Source organism: Myotis myotis, unplaced genomic scaffold (assembly GCF_014108235.1).
Source record: "Myotis myotis isolate mMyoMyo1 unplaced genomic scaffold, mMyoMyo1.p scaffold_m19_p_51, whole genome shotgun sequence".
Lineage (NCBI taxonomy): Eukaryota > Metazoa > Chordata > Mammalia > Chiroptera > Vespertilionidae > Myotis > Myotis myotis.
In genome coordinates, this window is record NW_023416359.1 from 553,350 (window position 1) to 573,456 (window position 20,107).

At 53.3% G+C, this 20,107-nt stretch overlaps 1 protein-coding gene across 3 annotated transcripts in view; it reads left to right on the forward strand.

The window, feature by feature from the left end:
* NLGN4X (neuroligin 4 X-linked) overlaps positions 1 to 20,107 on the forward strand; it is a 158,382-nt gene that overhangs the window by 39,650 nt on the left and 98,625 nt on the right. For all 3 annotated transcript variants that reach the window (XM_036311184.1, XM_036311182.1, XM_036311183.1), the window contains one exon: positions 5,424 to 6,187. In XM_036311184.1, the coding sequence (XP_036167077.1) occupies positions 5,734 to 6,187 (454 nt within the window). In that variant the 5' untranslated portion in view covers positions 5,424 to 5,733. The remainder of the gene's footprint in view (positions 1 to 5,423; positions 6,188 to 20,107) is intronic.

Consider the following 20,107-nt stretch of genomic DNA (forward strand, 5'->3'; position numbering starts at 1 on the left):
AAAACCACGGAAAGCAAGAAACGCCAGCATTGATGGTGTGCGGCCGTGAATACCCTCATGGGCAGCTCTGTTCTGCGGATCTGGCCGCCCTGGGGGTTCGCCGGGAGAATTTCATCAATACCAATGCTGCCCCCTCCCCCCAGGCCCCCCGGGATTCTGAATCCCTTGGCTCGGGGTGCAGCTGGGACCAGGAGATTGTTCATTCGTCCCCGGGGGGACCCGACTCACAGCAGCCTTTGAGATCCAGGGACCGAGAGCAGCTGGGAGTGTTGCTTCAATTTAATTTAAAAATCCCATCCAGCCCCGGCCGGTGTGGCTCAGTGGTTAGAGCCTCGGCCCGCGGACCGAAAGGGTCCCGGGTTCGATTCCCGGTCAAGGGCACACATGCCCGGGTTGCAGGCTCCTTCCTCCCCGGGCCTGGGCCCTGTTCCGGGCACGTGCAGGAGGCAGCCCGTCGATGAATAAAGTCAAAAATTAAATAATAAAATAAAAAAAACCAAATTAAAAAAATAAAGTAAATAAAATAAAATCCGGTCAAGTGTTCTCTTTACCTGGATACAGACTTTCCCATCAATAATAATAATGATAATTATTATTAATAAGGGTGCAGCCTGGCCAGTGTGGCTCAAATATATTTATTGATTTGAAAAAATCCAATGTATTTATTGATCTCAGCGAGGAAGGGAGAGAGAGAAACGTCCATGAGGAGAGAGAATCATGGACCGGCCGCCTCCTGCACGCCCCCCGCTGGGGTTGGAACCCACAACCCGGGCCTGGGCCCCGACCGGGGATCAAACCATCCATGACCTCCTGGTTCCTAGGTCGGTGCTCTATCCACTGAGCCACACCAGCCGGGCCACTTGAGGCCTCGGTTATTTCAGGGGCTGGGACATCAGTACCGGCTCGAACCCTTGCTCATGGTCCAAAGATGCTGGTGTGGGAGCCGAATTCTCCTTCCTGGGAACCTGGCCTTTCCAGGCCTCCGCCGGCTGGAGGGTTCCGTTCCCCCGATAAGCGCTGGGGGTTATTAATGCAACGAAGGCTCCTGTGGTTGCTGCGATTCCACGTTCATGCAGCGCACCTTCCGCCTGCTCAACGCCGGACCGGGTGCAGGTCTCGGGGTTATTCCATGAGATGCTGGTGGCCTACAGAACAATTTATTATTTTTTAAATATATTTTTACTCGAGGCCCGGTGCACAAAATTCGTGCACAGGGATGGGTGTTCCTCAGCCCAGCCTGCACCCTCTCCGATCCAGGACCCCTTGAGAGACGTCCGACTGCAGGGATGGGGCCTAAGCCGGCAGGCGGACATCCCTCTCCCAGTCCTGGACCGCTGGCTCCTAACCGCTCACCTGCCTGCTGGCCTGGTCGCCCCTAACTGCCCCCACCCCCCCGCCAGCCTGGTCGCCCCTAAGTGCCCCCCCCTTGCTGGCTGGCCGCCACCCACTGCCTCCCCTGCCGGCCTGGTCGCCCCCAACTGCACCGCCCTGCCGGCCTGGTCGCCCCCAACTGCACCCCCCTGCCGGCCTGGTCGCCCCCAACTGCACCCCCCGCCGGCCTGGTCGCCCCCAACTGCACCCCCCCGCCGGCCTGGTCGCCCCCAACTGCACCCGCCGCCGGCCTGGTCGCCCCCAACTGCACCCCCCGCCGGCCTGGTCGCCCCCAACTGCACCCCCCCGCCGGCCTGGTCGCCCCCAACTGCACCCCCCCGCCGGCCTGGTCGCCCCCAACTGCACCCCCCCGCCGGCCTGGTCGCCCCCAACTGCACCCCCCCGCCGGCCTGGTTGCCCCCAACAGCACCACCCCGCCAGCCTGGTTGCCCCCAACTGCACCCCCCCGCCGGCCTGGTCGCCCCCAACTGCACCCCCCGCCAGCCTGGTCGCCTCTTACTGCCTCCCCCCTTGCTGGCTAGCCGCCCCCAAATGCACCCCCCTGCCGGCCTGGCCGCCCCCAACTGCCACTCCCCGCTGCCAGCCTGGTCGTAGGCAGCCATCGTGTGAGGGCGTGATGGTCAATTTGCATATTGCCTCTTGATTCTATAGGGATTGATTGCACAGGGAGAGGAAGGCAGAGGGAGGGAGAGAGAGAAACGTCCATGAGGAGAGAGAATCATGGATCGGCCGCCTCCTGCACGCCCCCCCACCCCCCCACTGGGGATCGAGCCCGCCACCCAGGCCTGTGCCCTTGCCCGGGGGTCCAACCAACCGTGACCTCCTGGTTCCTAGGTCGACGCTGACCACTGAGCCACACCGGCCAGGCCGTGTTTACCGTTCCCTGGGCCCGGGGTTCGTCGCCGTTGGATTAGGAACGTGGCCGCCTTCAAACCACACCCACCCTCCCGGCCGGACCGGGCGGCGGTTCCATGAGAAGATTGTAGACACACGTGTGCGTGCGTGACCTCTCTTAAGCAGGGGCAGCTCCCACAGGCCCGGCCGGCCGGGGGCGTAATGGGGTTTCATTGGGTGGAGAAGAAGGAAATGGCTCTGACCGGGAGGCTTGCACACAGCCCAGGAAAAGCATCCGTGGCCGGACAAAAACCCACACACTTCTGTGGCGTCCGATGACTACAGAGAAAATTATAAAGTCCACCTTTGCACGTGCCTGTGTGCACCTGGGAGGAAGGAACCGCCCACATGGATAGGGCGTCCCCCCCGCAACCAACCCCCCAAAATGTGTAATCATTTCAGCAGCCGATAACTCGCGTCATGTTGAACTTGACGTGTATGTTAGCCAACAGCGGCTTTAGAACCCGTCAAAGCGCGTATCTGTTCTTTGGGGCAACTTTTATATTTAAAAAAAAAGGAAGAGGTGTTTTTGTGTTTTTTAAATATATATATATATATATATATATATATATTTAAAATATTTTATTTTATTTTATTTTATTTATTTTATTTTATTTGTTTTATTTTATTTTATTTTATTTATTTAATTTTATTATTTTATTTTATTTTATTTATTTTATTTTATGATTTTATTTTATTTTATTTATTTTATTTATTTTATTTAATTTTATTATTTTATTTTATTTTATTTTATTATTTTATTTATTTATTTATTTAATTTTATTATTTTATTTTATTTATTTAATTTTATTATTTTATTTTATTTATTTATTTTTATTTATTTTATTATTTTATTTTATTTAATTTAATTTTATTATTTTATTTTATTTATTTAATTTTATTTTATTATTTTATTTATTTAATTTAATTTTATTATATTATTTTATTTTATTATTTTATTTTATTTTATTTTTTCAGAGAGGAAAGGAGAGGGACAGAGAGTCAGAAACATGGATGAGAGAGAAACATCGATCAGCCGCCTCCTGCACACCCCCCACTGGGGATGTGCCCGCAACCAAGGTCCATGCCCCTGATGGGAATCGAACCCGGGACCCTTCCGTCCACAGGCCGACGCTCTATCCACTGAGCCACACCGGTCAGGGCTAAAATATATATATTTTATTGATTTCAGAGAGGAAGGGAGAGGGAGAGAGAGAGATAGAAGCTTCCGCGATGAGAGAGAATCACGGATCGGCCGCCTCCTGCACGCCCCCTGCTGGTTGGGGAGGGAGCCCGCAAACCCGGGGCTGTGCCCTCGACCGGGGATCAAACCAGCCGTGACCTCCTGGTTCCTAGGTCGATCGATGCTCAACCACTGAGCCACGCCGGGCGGGTGAAAGTCCTGTATTTATTTCGTCCTTGTGTCATCTCACGTCCTCCCAGGAGGACGGATGGGGACAGTGTAATAGGTGGTTAGAGAGAGAGGGAGGGAGGCCACGTTTGCATAACTGTTATTACAGTCCGTTGTCACAATTGTTCTATTTTCTTGTTATTGTGAATATCATTCTGTACCCAGTTTATTTATTGTTTATTTATTTTTTTTTACCCAGTTTAGACGTTAACTTTGTGTCCTTAGCCAGTGTTGGTCACTGGACAGAGTGTTGGACCACAGACCAAAGAAGGGTCCTGGGTTCGATTCTGGATCAAGGGCACAGGCCCGGGTTGCGGGCTCCATCCCCGACCAGTAGGGGGCGTGCAGGAGGCGGCCGGTCCGTGATGCTCTCTCATCATGGGTGTTCCTCCCTCTCTCTCCCTCTCCTTCCCTCTTTGAAATCAATCGTTTATAATAAAAGCCTAATATGAAGGGTCCGGTCGGCCATTCAACCAATCAAAGCGTAAAATGCTAATGAGATGCTAAGGCCGCTCAGCCGCTGCCTATGACGTGCACTGACCACCAGGGGCAGTCAACCAGTCGACCAGTCGCTATGACGTGCACTGACCACCAGGGGGCAGACAGTCGACTGGTCGACCAGTCGCTATGACGTGCACTGACCACCAGGGGCAGACAGTCGACTGGTCGACCAGTCGCTGTGACGTGCACTGACCACCAGGGGCAGACAGTCGACTGGTCGACCAGTCGCTGTGACGTGCACTGACCACCTGGGGGCAGACAGTCGACTGGTCGACCAGTCGCTATGACGTGCACTGACCACCAGGGGCAGACAGTCGACTGGTCGACCAGCCGCTATGACATGCACTGACCACCAAGGGCAGACAGTCAACTGGTCGACCAGTCGCTATGACGTGCACTGACCACCAGGGGCAGACAGTCAACTGGTCGACCAGCCGCTATGACGTGCACTGACCACCAGGGGGCAGACAGTCGACCGGTCGACCAGTCGCTATGACGTGCACTGACCACCAGGGGCAGACAGTCAACTGGTCGACCAGCCGCTATGACGTGCACTGACCACCAGGGGGCAGACAGTCGACCGGTCGACCAGTCGCTATGACGTGCACTGACCACCAAGGGCAGACAGTCAACTGGTCGACCAATCGCTATGATGTGCACTGACCACCAGGGGCAGACAGTCAACTGGTCGACCAGTCGCTATGACGTGCACTGACCACCAGGGGACAGACAGTCGACCGGTCGACCAGCCGCTATGACGTGCACTGACCACCAGGGGGCAGACAGTCGACTGGTTGACCAGTCGCTATGACGTGCACTGACCACCAGGGGGCAGACGGTCCAACCAGTAGGTGAGCTTGCTGCTGGGGTCCGGCCGATCGGGACAGAGTGAGTCGGGCCGGACACGCCCTGGAGCCCTCCCTCCCGTGGTCCCTCCCCGGCTGGCCATCCTTCTGCGTCCCTTCCCGTTCCCCATTATGCACCGGTGGGATCCCTCGTCCTGGCCTGCGCCCTCTGGCAAACCGGGCTGAGGGACCCCCCCCCCAGCCCCGGTGCACGAATTCCGTGCACCGGGCCTCTAGTTAAATATACTTAAAAGCAAACAGACATTCTACGGGAATAAGCATTGAACCGGGGGGCGGCTCTCAGGGCGCATGGAGGCGTTCGCGGCCCAGATGGTTCTGTTCTGGCCTCATTATCTCCGTCTGCTTTCTCTTCCCGCCAGGCTGACCGCTGGGCCCTGCATTTATCCTAACGGATCGTCTTCGTCGGCCGGTCTCGGATGGTCTCGCATCTTTGGATCCTCGTCCCTGGATTTCAGGATCCCGAGAAGGCTTCCCCGTCCACCATGGGCTGCCCGGATCACGGCTGGCTCTGCCCTTGACCGTGACCTCTGTCTATGACCTTCCCGCCACCCGCCCCGGGTCATCGGCTGCCTGGCTCGCTCACCCGCTCTCCCCGCGGGCCGGCTCCCCGGCTCCGCCCGGCTCTGCGTGCTGGGGGTCGCGGCTCCCACGCGGATGCGGCCCTGAATCATGTCGAGACCCCGCGGACTGGCGTGGGTCCCCCTGGCCATGGTCAACTCCAGCGTCTACCTGTGGGTCACGGCCTTCGCCCTGCGCTTGGCGCCCGCGGCCGGCCAGGCCCAGTACCCCGTGGTCAACACCAACTACGGCAAGATCCGCGGCCTGCGGACGCCGTTGCCCAATGAGATCCTGGGCCCCGTGGAGCAGTACCTGGGGGTGCCCTACGCCTCGCCCCCGACGGGGGAGCGGCGGTTCCAGCCCCCCGAGCCCCCCTCGTCCTGGACCGGGGTGCGCAACGCCACCCAGTTCGCCGCCGTCTGCCCCCAGCACCTGGACGAGCGGTCGCTGCTGCATGACATGCTGCCCGTCTGGTTCACGGCCAACCTGGACACCCTCATGACCTACGTGCAGGACCAGAGCGAAGACTGCCTGTACCTCAACATCTACGTGCCCACGGAGGATGGTAAGTGCTCGCCGGACGCGGCCGGCGCCGCCCGCCCGCGCCCCTCGCCTCTGCCCCCCGCGGCTCCCCCGCGAATCGATTTCCTATAAACCCAGGTCGATTTTCCTCTCTATTTTGAACGTGGCCATGGACGCCGGTTCCGCCGTCTTTCCGTCGCCTCTGCCGACGGACGGTTAACGCGGGGATGAATGACTTTGTCGCTTTTATACCCAGCCCTTCTAGCCGCGCTCTGGCGTCTAGATTGGCAGACGTTACAGAACGTGAGTCGGAGAGTGATACTTGGTGGTATCTACCTGGCTCCTCCCTAAAGGGGCGAATCTACCCCGAAATAGTGGAATCTACGGAGAATAATAGAATAATTGAAATACAGGATTCAGGGCCGGGTCGCGCTCAGGCGGGTGAGCTGAGCGTAGACCGGATGGCCCCGTTGGCGTCCGTATTTGGCGGGTTTACTGGTCTTCGTTTGGTTTACGTTTTGAGGGTTGGGAGGAAGGACAGATGGTGGGGGATACACCAGCGAGGGGTGTTTTAATAAAAAGGCGGAACTTTGTTATTGCGGGGGAGTTCGCGTTGTTGACGTAAATTTGGGGTTCCCTTTTCCCCGAGCCCGCACCGCGATCGAACGGCGCATGGGCGTCGTCCGGCGACTGTGGCTGCGTGACTAAATCACGTGCTTGCCTGCGGGAAACGGGCCCTTTTGTTCTGAATAACAGGCTGAATAATAAATGTGATTCCTATTGAATAATCAATCTATAGGAACTGCCGTGTGCAATATCCGAATTCGGTCCAGTGCTGGTAACACGCGTCTACTTCCTGTCTATGTCGATTTGCTTACAAAATCGTTTTTATCGATTTTTTTGAAAGAGAAGACGGGAGAGGGAGAGAGAGAGAGAGAGAAACATCCATGATAAATGAGAGAATCACGGATCGGCCGCCTCCTGCACGCCCCCTGCTGGGAGTCAAGCCCGCAACCCGGGCCTGTGCCCCGACCGACCGGGGATCAAACCAACCTTGACCTCCTGGTTCACAGGTCGAGGCTCAGCCCCTGAGCCGCCCCGGCCGGGCCCAGGCACATTTCAGGTTAAAAAATTTTATAGCGTCTAAAGCAGACGAAAATTGCGGGCTTCCAGGGTACCTCGTTTCTCATTCCGCCGTTTGCCGGTGCTATTTTTGGACGCAGAGAAAGAGAAGTTTAGGAGGAAAATTTTCCTGGAATGGGAGGAGGCAGTTACAAGAATCGCAGAACTCACCTGCTTATAAGACAGGAAACGGTGTCCTTTATGAGATTTACGGGGGACTGTCTTGTTGTCCCCCCCTCTCCCCTGGAATCCTTGTCAAATGATTTTCAGGGACATTTTGGGTGCCCGTCTGCCATAAACCATGACATTATTCAGCCGATCTCCAACCTTGGGCGTTGCCTGCAATATAGCCCTTTTTATATGTAGATTCTCAAGGGGGATGTAGCCCTGGCCGGTGTGGCTCAGTGGATGGAGCGTCGGCCTGCGGACTGAGGGGTCCCGGGTTCGAGTCTGGCCAGGGGCACATGCCCGGCTTGCGGGCTCCATCGATCCCCAGTAGGGGGCGTGCAGGAGGCGGCCGATGCATGATTCTCTCTCATCATGGATGTTTCTCTCTCCCTCTCCCTCTCCCTCCCGATTTGGAATCAATAAAATATATATTTAACAAAACTAAAGGCCCGGTGCATGGACTCGTGCACAGGTGGGGTCCCTGGGCCTGGCCTGCGCCCTCTTGCAATCTGGGATCCCTTGGGGGATATCGGAGAGCCGGTTTCGGCCCGATCCCCACAGGCCAGGCCGAGGGACCCCACTGGTGCATGAATTCGTGCACCGGGCCTCTAGGATGCATATAAGATCTTTGCTTAATCTCTTCCCACCCTCCCTCTCTCCCCTTCCCTCTGCGATTCATCAGTCTGTTCCATGTTTCCATGCCTGTGCATTGAGCGTCTGCCCCCTGGTGGTCAGTGGCGTCATAGCTAGCAGACATTTCAACGGTCGTATAGGCTTTTATATAGATAGATAGATTCTGAGCTTGAAAAAAAAAAGATGGGGTTCAGCCCAGCTGGTCTGGCTCAGTGGTTGAGCGTCGCCCTCTGAACCAGGCGGTCCCGGGTTCGATTCCCGGTCAAGGGCACATGCCCAGGGTTATGGGCTCCATCCCCAGTAGGGGGCGCGCAGGAGGCAGCCGGTCCGTGATTCCCTCTCATCACGGATGTTTCTGTCTTTCTCTCCCTCCCTCCCCCTTCCTCTCTCTGAAATTGATAAAAGTATATATTTTTTATAAAACACATAAAGAGGGGCGGAACGATGCCCGACAGGATAAAGGATGAAAAAGGCTTTGATCATCCGTTGCCCGTACCAGAGCCTCCTCGCGGGCCAGTCTTTAACCTCACGCACAATGCCTGCCTTTCAGACAGAAAAGCCTCCTGATTGGGGAGGCTGGCCCACATTCCACCACCCGGGGAGAAAAATCCATAGTTTCCGTGATGACGGAGGCGTCGCCGTGCAATTGTGCGGGCTGAAACCATCACCCATTAGGCCATTCATTTCACGGCCGCGCGGAATCGATCAGGGATTGGCGCACGCCAAAAATGCGAAAGGAATACACCCAGCCTCGTTTTCCTGTTTTACGTTTTTATTTCTGGGACGCCATTCGCAAGCGAGAGCTCACCGGGTCCGGACGAGGGGTTTCGGGCGTGTGCAATTGGGGCTGAAAAGGTAGCATCGATCGCCCTCCGTTAGGTCAACGTTGGAATATTTTTTTCCCCCCCGTGAGAGGGGGTATGTTTGCACAAACCACACATCAGCGTCTGTTGGGTCAGGATGGTGGGTTTTTTTTGTTTGTTTGTTTGTTTTTAAGGCTTCACCGGTTTGAGAATCGACGGGGAGGTTTAGATATTTAATTATTGGCTGTTCACAGATAACGTTTTTTTCACAATAAACGTTAACATCATGGCCTGGCTGGTGTGGCTCAGTGGTCGAGCGTCGACCTAGGAACCGGGGGGCGTGGGGGGTCACGGTTCGATTCCCGGTCAAGGGCACAGGCCCGGGTTGTGGGCTCCGTCCCCAGTCGGAGACGTGCGGGAGGCGGCCGGTCCCTGATTCTCTCTCATCATAGATGTTTCTACCAAGGTACATGGCCTTGACCGGAATCGAACCCAGGACCCTATTCAGTCTGAGGGCCGATGCTCTATCCATTGAGCCACACCATCCAGGCCTCCCGTTTGTAATGTCGACGTGGTTTACCCCTGCTGCTCAGCTCAGAGGAATCGTCGAGAACTCGCCATCCTGGGTTCCAACGCACACTCGAACCCTTCCCGGTTGCGTGGTCATGGGCAGGTCCCTGGGCTTGTACACGCCTCAGGGTCCCCCGGGTGCCAAGGGCAGGTGTGTTGGGAGCTGTCAGGCACATGCGTGCATCCGTACGGAGTTTTTAGTCCCGTATCCACCCTGCGCCTGTAACCCCTCTGTTCCGTGATGTGGATGGGACACCGTTAATGGTAGACCAGATGGCCGATCGTTTCAGCGAGCGCAGTGCAATCGAAACTTCGTGGTCCGTGCGCAGAAGTCGGTATTTTGTGGAAAGCCACACTCAAGGGGCCAAAGAGCCGCATGTGGCTCGCGAGCCGCAGTTTGCCGGCCACTGAGCTAGAGTTTAGTGCGTCCATTATTCCGTCTGATGTGTATGTTAATCCAGCCCATAACGAATGCGAATTATTTGTGACCCTAGAAGCCCGGTGCACGAATTCGTGCACCAGTGGGATCCCTTGGCCTGGCCTGCGCGATGGGGCCGGAACGGGCTCTCCGACATCCCCCGTGGGGTCCTGGAATGTGAGAGGGTGCAGGCCAGGCCGAGGGACCCCACTGGTGCACGATCGGGGCCGGGGAGGGACGGGGGAGGTTGGTCAGCCACGGAGGAACCACGGAAGGCTCCAGGGTGTGTCCGGCCCGTCTCGCTCAGTCCCGATTGTCCAGACCCCAGCAGCAAGCTCACCTACTGGTCAGAGCTTCTACTCCCTGGCGGTCAGTGCACGTCATAGCAAGCGGTTGAGCAGCCTTAGCATATCATTAGCATATTACGCTGTGATTGGTTGACCAGCTGACCGGACGACCGGGCGCTTATCATATTAGGCTTTTATTATACAGGATAATGATTGACTGTGATAGTGGGAGAAGCACCAGCCGCAAGAATCTCCAGGAGCAAGGATGCCCATGTGTTTTGTCTGCGTGTGGCTTTAGCAAAAGAGAATTGAGAAGGAATAGTGCTTTTGAAAGAGGGAAATATTTGCCCGGCCGGTGTGGCTCAGTGGTTGGGTGTCTACCTATGAACCAGGCTGTTGGCCTAAAGACTGAAGGGTCCTGGGTTCGAGTCCCAGTCAAGGGCACATGCCCGGGTTGCGGACTCGATCCCCAGTAGGGGGCGTGCAGAAGGCAGCCAATCCATGATTCTCTCTCATCATGGATGTTTCTATCTCTCCCTTCTTGTCTGAAATCAATCAGTTTATTTTTTTTTTTTTGGAAAAAAGAGCAAATTCTAATTCTGATCTCTGCTGTCTTTCCCAGCTCTGTCGCTGTTGCTCTTGGCCTGAGTTGTCAAGGAGATGGTTTTCGCAGCCTCTGCGAGCTGCAGAAATTAATCAGGCACCCATGGCAATGGGTTTCTTGGCAATCACACCCCCCTTCCTTACGTGAGACTGAGCGGAAATTAATTTCCTTCCTCTCCCCGTCCGGCCGCCAGTCATCCAATGGGAGGCAGGGCAGCCCAACACACGGACTAAAATGTAGCTAAGTTATGTTTTAAGCATCAACATGAGGTGTTTTTCACCATAAACGTCGGTGTCCAGTGGAAGCGAGAATGACTAAACGGCCCCCCTTTTCGCCGGCCGGTTGGACGTTTGACACGCAGAGGTCTCTGTTATGTGCAGACAATTACGAGAGATGATGAAATAAGTATCTCCCCACAAGCATTCACTGGAAATAATTCGGTATTTTGTGAACCCGGCTAAACCGGGCCGGGTTTCTGGCAACACGCCTGAAAAGATGTCACCAGTTTGCACACAGAATAGCAATCTTATTAGAGGGCTTGGGGATTATCTGTGTTTTATATGGAACTAGAGGCCTGATGCATGAAATTTTTATGCACTCGCGAGGTGGGAGGGTGTCTCTCAGGCCAGCCTGCACCCTCTCGCAATCCGGGTGCCCCCTGGGATGTCCGACTGAGGCAGTCGGCTTCCGGCTGAGCCGCACTGCCCCTGTGGGAGCGCTCTGACCGACGGGGGGCAGCCCCTGCATTGAGCATCTGCCCCCTGGTGGTCAGTATGCGTCATAGCGACCGGTCATTCCGCCGATCGGTCAGTCTGCATAGGATTATTTATAACATAGGATTAATATATTATGTAGGATTAATATAGATTTTATTATAAAGGATTAATCATTTTATTAACCGAATTATTATATAGGATTTTATTATATAGGATTATATAGGATTGTTATTATATGGGGTTAATATATATAGGATTATTATATAGGATTGTTTTATTATATAGGATTAATATATTGTATAGGATTAATATATTTTTTATTATAAAGGATTAATAATTATATTAACAAAATTATTATATAGGATTATATTATATAGGATTATATAGGATTTTTATTATATGGGATTAATAGATACAGGATTATTATATAGGATTATTTTATTATATAGGATTAATATATTGTATAGGATTAATATATTTTTTATTATAATGGATTAATAATTATAGTAACAAAATTATTATATAGGATTATATTATATAGGATTATATAGGATTTTTTTTTTAAAACAGAATATGATTATATTTAATGCACAAGGTTGATACAACCTAGGATTTTTATTATATGGGATTAACATATACAGGATTATTATATAGGATGATTTTATTATATAGGATTAATATATTATTATATAGGATTAACGTATGTTTGCATTACTTAATAAAGCTCATATAATTATGTATAACAATATATACGTAGCACATATAGAATTAAAAAGACTATTATTTGGTTCACATGGATTATACCTGTGTGGATCATTTAGAAAAATAACTTTCTCTAAAAAAGAGAATTTTTGCCCGGCCGGCGTGGCTCCCTGGTCGAGCATCAACTAGGAACCAGGAGGTCCTGGGTTCGATTCCCGGTCGAGGGCACAGGCCCGGGTTGCGGGCTCGATCCCCAGTAGGCGGCGTGCAGGAGGCAGCCGGTCTGTGAGCAGAGCTGACGTGACTCCGAATTTTCCTAAAACTCAGCCCCGTACTTAGTGCTTGTCTCCATGCGCCAACACATAACGTGTGCAGAACGGGGGGCGGAGGGAGAGATCAGAACCTGGCCCAACCCCAGGTTCGGGCTCGGAAGCTGTCATTTCACATGCAGACGGCCCACGTGGGAATTTGTTGGGCGTCCTCGCATTCTTCTGACACCAGAGGATTCATCCGTGGGAATCCATCCCACCAAATGCAAATGCAAATTTTCTTCTTCTTCGCGGCCGACTGTGCCATCAGCAGAAATCGGAAAACAACCCATTCCGTTCGTTCCAAATCCTGTTGTGCTTTTCATCGCCGGGGAATTTGGAAAAAAAAAACAACAAAAAACAAAAAAACCCCACACAAATGCATTCATTAAAGTCAGCCCGGCTCCCCCTGGCTGGTGCGGCTCAGTGGGTAGAGCACCACCAGCCCTCGGCCCCGAAGGGTCCCGGGTTCGATGCCGGTCAAGGGCACTGACCAGGTCTGCAGGCTCCATAGGGGGTCTCTCCTCCTCCCTCCCACCTCTGTCTGAAAATCAATGGAAAGCCCTGGCTGGTGTGGCTCAGTGGATAGAGCGTCAGCCTGCGGACTGACGGGTCCCGGGTTCGAATCCCGGTCAAGGGCACATGCCCGGGTTGCAGGTTCGATGCCCAGTGGGGGGCGTGCAGGAGGCGGCCGATGCATGATTCAATAGAAATATATGTATATATATTTTTTAAAAAACCCCACACAAATAAAAATCAACGGAAAAATACCCATGGGCGAGGATTAACGAAAAACAAGCCAAAAAACCCCACAAATCCCAAAAGGTTTTTTTTTTCTCTTGAAATAATTCCATCGCAGTGTTTCATCACGCGGGCGTCCGATCGCGCACACAGAATCCATTTTTTGTTATTAATTCTGCACATTTAAAAATTCTTTACAGTGAGACGAAAACATCGAAGACTGCACTTTTCCTTAGAAAATTAAAATGTTAAAAAAATATGTATATATATATAAACTTAGACATCGGCCGGCGTGGCTCAGTGGCTGAGCGTCCACCTAGGAACCAGGAGGTCATGGGTTCGATTCCTGGTCACGGGCACAGGCCCGGGTTGTGGGTTCGAATCCCAGGAGGCGGCCGATGCATGATTCTCTCTCATCATCGATGTTTCTCTCTCTCCCTTCCTCTCTGAAATCAATAAATACATTTTTTAAAAAAACCCAGAATACAGGAATACAGCAGTTAACTGCATCGTCGTCTTATCGCCGTGAGAAAGTCCTGGTTTGCCTGTTGGCAAAGCGAAGGGACGAGATGACGGGACGTGACATGGGGGTGGAGCCGTGTCCGAGAAATTAATTCCGCGTCACCGATGGGAAAAGACGTGAGCTTTTTCTAGAAGGTTTTCTCTAGATTTAGGGGGAAATGGGGCTTCCTCCACCGTTTTCTTTATTTTTTTTGTTTTGTTTATTTGTTGTTGTTTTTTTAAATCCTCGCCAGAGGATATATTGATTCCATTGAATTTTATTTTATTTTTCATTTTTTCACTCATTGAAGAAATATTTATTGAGTGCCCGTCAACAGGAGGACGGATAGGTGAGGTCTAGCAAATTCACAAACTTTATTTTATTTATTGTTAATTTCTTTATTTTTTTTAAAATAGATTTTATTGATTTTTGACAGAGAGGAAGGGAGAGGGACAGAGAGTTAGAAACATCGATGAGAGAGAAGCATTGATCAGCTGCCTCCTGCACGCCCCCCACTGGGGATGTGCCCGCAACCCAGGTCCATGCCCTTGGCTGGGAATCGAACCCGGGACCCTTTGTTCTGCAGGGCGACGCTCTAACCACTGAACCACACCGGCTACGGCCATTGGTTCCTTCTTGGATGTGCCCTGACCCAGGGATTGAACCCGGGACCCTTCGGTCCGCAGGCCGACGCTCTAACCACTGAGCAACACCGGCTACGGCCATTGATTGCTTCTTGGATGTGCCCTGACCCAGGGATCGAACCCGGGACCCTTCGGTCCGCAGGCCGACGCTCTATCCACTGAGCCACACCTGCTACGGCCATTGGTTGCTTCTCGGATGTGCCCTGACCCAGGGATCGAACCCGGGACCCTTCGGTCTGCAGGCCGGCGCTCTAACCACTGAGCAACACCGGCTACAGCCATAGGTTGCTTCTTGGAGGTGCCCTGGCCCAGGGATCGAACCCGGGACCCTTCAGTCCGCAGGCCGACGCTCTAACCACTGAACCACACCGGCTACAGCTGTTGGTTGCGTCTTGGAGGTGCCCTGACCCATGGATCGAACCCGGGACCCTTCAGTCCGCAGGCCGACGCTCTAACCACTGAGCCACACCGCTACGGCCATTGGTTGCTTCTCGGAGGTGCCCTGACCCAGGGATCGAACCCGGGACCCTTCGGTCCGCAGGCCGACGCTCTAACCACTGAACCACGCCGGCTACGGCCGTTGGTTGCTTCTTGGAGGTGCCCTGACCCAGGGATCGAACCCGGGACCCTTCGGTCCGCTGGCCGACGCTCTAACCACTAAGCCACACCGGCTACGGCCATTGGTTGCTTCTCGGAGGTGCCCTGACCCAGGGATCGAACCCGGGACCCTTCAGTCCGCAGGCCGACGCTCTAACCACTGAACCACACTGGCTATAGCCCTAGGTTGCTTCTTGGAGGTGCCCTGACCCAGAGATCGAACCCGGGACCCTTCGGCCCGCAGGCCGACGCTCTAACCACTGAGCCACACCGCTACGGCCATTGGTTGCTTCTCGGTGGTGCCCTGACCCAGGGATCGAACCCGGGACCCTGGCCTGTGGGGATGATGCTGTCAACCAGCTGAGCTCTTCGTTTCCCGGTGGAAAGCGTCTCATTTGCATGTGGGCGGGGCTTAGCCTTGCTTCCAACCAATGGCATCTGAGGGAGGAGAAGGGACCTCCCTCCCATCATCACATCACTGAGGTGGGGAAGGTGCCTGGGACGGGTAGAGCCTTCCTGTTGCCTTCTTGCTATTTTATTTTATTTTATTTTATTTTATTTATTTTATTTTATTTTCTATTTTATTTTATTATTTTATTTTATTTATTTACTTATTTATTTTATTATTTTGTTTTATTTTATTTTATTATCTTATTTATTTCATTTCATTTCATTATTTCATTTACTTTTAATTTAATTTTTATATTTTTACGCGAGGACCGATGCACAAAATTCCTGTAAGGAGGCGGCCTTCGCAGCCACGGCGGCCCCGCGGTTCGTCCGGAAGGTTGCCCGGACGGCCGTTCGGTCGATTTGCATATTACGCTTCTGTTATTATGGATGGATTTGCAGAGAGGAAGGGGGAGGGAGAGAGAGAGATAGGAACACCCGTGAGGAGAGAGAATCATGGACCGGCCGCCTCCTGGACGCCCCCTGCTGGGGACCGAGCCCACAACCCGGGGCTGTGCTCTTGACCGGGAATCGAACCCGGGACCCTGCTGCCCGCAGGCCGACGCTCTATCCACTGGGCCACACCGGCCAGGGCTGGCCTCCTTGGTTTTCATGCTTCCGCCGGCAAATCGTCCACCCGCCCGCGAGGATTCGAATCCGGCCAATGGGCATGTGAACTGTTCGGGTACTGGCCCTGCCGCCCCGATTTTAAACGAGATCCCAGCTCCCGCCCATACCTCGTTGTCGCCTCGCGAGAGACCCATGAACCCGCCCTAGAACAGGTTGGTTTAATTGGAAAAAGAAATAATTCCTTATTGTTGGAAGTATTCCGTGGGTCCCCTGTTCCCCTCATTGAACCCCTCCAGCCAGCCCTCGCCCCCCAACCCCAGGCCCTCAGCACCCCATTGTCTGTGTCCGTGGGTCATGCATCTATGCACACAAGGCCTTTGGCGGATCTCTTCCCACCCACCCAATCTCCCCGCCTTCCCCCTGAGGTTTGATGGTCTGATCGATGCTTCTCTGTCTATGGACCTATTTTGTTCATCAGTTTATTGGGTTCCTTAGATCCCGGGTAGGAGTGAGATCATGGGATCCGTGTCTTTCTCTGACCGGCTTATTTCTCTCAGCATCATGCTCTCCGGGTCCCTCCGTGCCGTCTCAGAGGGTAAGAGATCCTACCTTTTTCAGGGCTGCGTAGTATTCCACGGTGTGGATGGGCCACAGCTGTTTTATCCACCCGTCTGCTGATGGGCACTTGGGCTGTTTCCAGATCTTCGCTCTGGTGAATGGCGCTGCTATGAACATAGGGGTGCGTAGATCCCTTCTGATGGGCGTTTCTGGTTTCTGGGGATATATTCCTAGAAATGGGAAACTCCATCCTGTTCTCCACAGTGGCTGCCCCCGTCTGCATTCCCACCAGCAGTGCAGGAGGGTTCCCTTCTCTCCTCATCCTCTCCAGCACTGGTCGTTTGTAGCTTTGTCGATGGCAGCCATTCTGACAGGTGTGAGGTGATACCTTACGGTCGTTTTAATTTGCATTTCTCAGATGATCAGTCACTTTGACCATTTTCCCATACCCCTCTTGGCTTTCTGTATGTCCACTTCGGAGACACGGCAAAAATAGAATGTTGTAGCCCTACCTGGTGTGGCTCAGTGGATAGAGCGCCGGCCTGCGGATTGAGGGCTCATGGGTTCGATTCCGGCCGGGGGGGGGGGGCGCGTGCCTGGGTTGCGGGCTTGATCCCCTGTGCGGGGCATGCAGGAGGCAGCCGACTGGTGATTCTCTCTCGTTATTGATATTTCTCTCTCTCTCTCTCCCTCTCCCTTCCTCTCTGAAATCGATAAAATAAAAATAAAAGTAGGTTGTTGTAAGCCATTGGCTTCGGGGCTATTTGTTACGCGGCGTTCGCTAACTGATGCAACGTGCTACGGGTCGTGCATGCGTTTCAAAAGTCAGGGAAGCGATAACTCAGGTCCCATTGACATACGACGTCTCTGGTTGGAGGCGTGTGTATGTTGATTATTGATGGATTTGTGTGTGTGGTTTTTTTGTTGTTGTTGTTTGTAAATAAGTATTTTTATTGATTTCTGAGAGGAAGGGAGAGGGAGAGAGAGAGAGAAACATCCACGATGAGAGGGAACCACCGATCGGCTGCCTCCTGCACGTTGGACCGAGCCCGCAACCCAGGCATGTGCCCTCGACTGGAATCGAACCCGGGACCCTTCGGTCCGCAGACCGACGCCCCATCCACTGAGCCACGCCGGCCAGGCCCCCTTCATCACTAAGGACACTTGTCCGATGGGAGGGGCCGACCTGGGCTGTGATGGGCCTCCAGGGGGTGCGTCCCTGGTGCGAATCCTGCAGCAGCTCCTGGGAACCCCTTTGCCATCGATCCCCAATAACACGGCTGTGGTCAGTTTGCAGGGACGAGCTCCTCCATCCTGTCCGGCCGCGTTCTCGCCCACAGCCCCATGAAGGAGCGTTTCTAAGCAGGAGGACGACAGGCCCTCATTTGCATCCTAATTTGCATGTGGAGATGAATGACAGGGGGTGGGGGGGTCGGCCTGAGATGCGTTCACTTGCCCCCCGGGGCCCGCGTCCCCGTCCAGAGGGTGTAACTCGATTTATTCTGCAGAGAGGCCGGCAGCCCTGACGGCATCTCGGCCCGCAGCCTGCACGTCCGGCCACGGGGGACGCAGGGGTTCAGACTCTGCATCGCATTTGCAAGAGGCTGCAAAGAAGGGAGCTCAGACGCGATTATATAAAAATATATTTGAATAGATTTTTATTGATTTCAGAGGTGAAGGGAGAGAGAGAGAGAAACATCCATGATGAGAGGGAACCATGGACCGGCCACCTCCTGCACGCCCCCCACTGGGGATCAAGCCCACAACCCGGGCATGTGCCTTGAGCGGGATTCGAACCCAGGACCCTTCAGTCCGCAGGCCGGCGCTCTATCCACGGAGCCGAGCCGGCCAGGGCTGAATTTTTTTTTTTTTTTTTTTTTTACTGATGCCCTGGTCTGTGGTCTCAGCGGTTAGAACATCAGACCCCACACTGCAGGGTCGCGGGTTCGATTCCTGGTCAAGGGCATGTACTCAGGTTGGGGCATGTGGGGGAGGCAGCCAGTCAATGTGTCTCTCTCACATCCATGTTTCTCTCTCTGTGTGTGTCTCCGTTTCCCATCGTCTCTGAAATTAATAAAAATATAATTTTAAAAAAAGTCGCCCTGGCTGGTGTGGCTCAGTGGATAGAGCATCGGCCTGCAGACTGAAGGGTCCCGGGTTCGATTCCCAGTCAAGGGCACATGCCCGGGTTGCGGGCTCGATCCCCAGTAAGTGGCGTGCAGGAGGCAGCCGATCCATGATTCTCTCTCTCCCCCTCTCCCTTCCTCCCTGAAATCAATCTATAATAATAATAAAAGGGTAATATTAATATGCTGATTAGACCGGAATGCCCCCAAACGACCTTCCGGACGTATTCCGGACGACCTTCCGGAGGAAGCCGGGGCTTCTAGTAAAAATACGTTAAAATCAATCAATCAATCAATCAATCAGCCAACCATCGGCTTAGCCCTGGCTGGTGTAGCTCAGTGGTTAGAGCGCCGGCCTGTGCCTCGAAGGGTCTTGGGTTCGAGTCCCGGCCCAGGGCCCAGACGTGGGTTGCAGGTTCGATCCCCGGTCCCCGTGGGGGTGAGCGCAGGAGGCAGCCCATCGATGTTTCTCTTCCTCCCTCCCTCTCTCTCTCTCTCTCTGAAAAGCAGCGGAGAATAAATATATTCCGGTGACGATTTGCAGCCACAAACCATCAGACGCGTCTGTCGTCCCATCGTCCGGCCACACGACAAGGGAGCGGCCATCGTGACATGGATCACCAAGAGATCCCTGGCTCCTCCTTTGCTGAAAATAAAAAAAAAAAACCCCAAAAAACCCCACCACGAATCCATTCGCCGTGGCCCCGAGTTTAAGTGAGATGTTAGCGGCCGACCCGACGAAGGGACGGATCATTCCCTGAGATTTTAGCCGTCTCTGCTACGAGATACCGAGAGACAAAAAATTCAAAATTAATCCCCCCAAAAACCCAAGACACCCACAAGAAGTATCTGGGCCATTTCGTATATAATTGAAGCAAAAAATACCCACCTTTCGGGATCGGATAAAGGAGTCAGGGTGACACCCCGGGGAACAGAATCCGTCTCTTCTGCAACGTCCTTAATTACACCCCAAACTCCCAGCCCCTTAATTACACCCCAAACTCCCGGCCGTCGGGCCTGACGGATGCCCACCTGCAGTTTTGTGCGTTTCCTATCTCGGCCTCCGGCCAGGAGGGAGGGAGGGCCTCTGATTTGCGGCGTTCGGTGGGGCCCGCCCGTCTCCGCCTCGAACCCGGGGATGATTTACCGATTTAATATATTTCTCAGGCACAATTAACGGCCCCGTCGCGGGACCCGCCGGATCGCCGGGCACAGGCGGCCGCCGTGATATATCAGGGGCCGGCGAGAGGGAATTAATCTCCCCGGCAGCGGCTGAGCTTGTGTTATTTTGTTGTTGTTGTGGCTTTCTAAATATATATATTTTTTTATTTCAGGGAAAGGCAGAGAGAGATAGAAACAGCTATAAACGGTGTCCCAAAATTCACGCAAGATTTGAATTCTGCGTGAGCATTCACAACAACAGCCAATAAAGGCCTAATTTGAA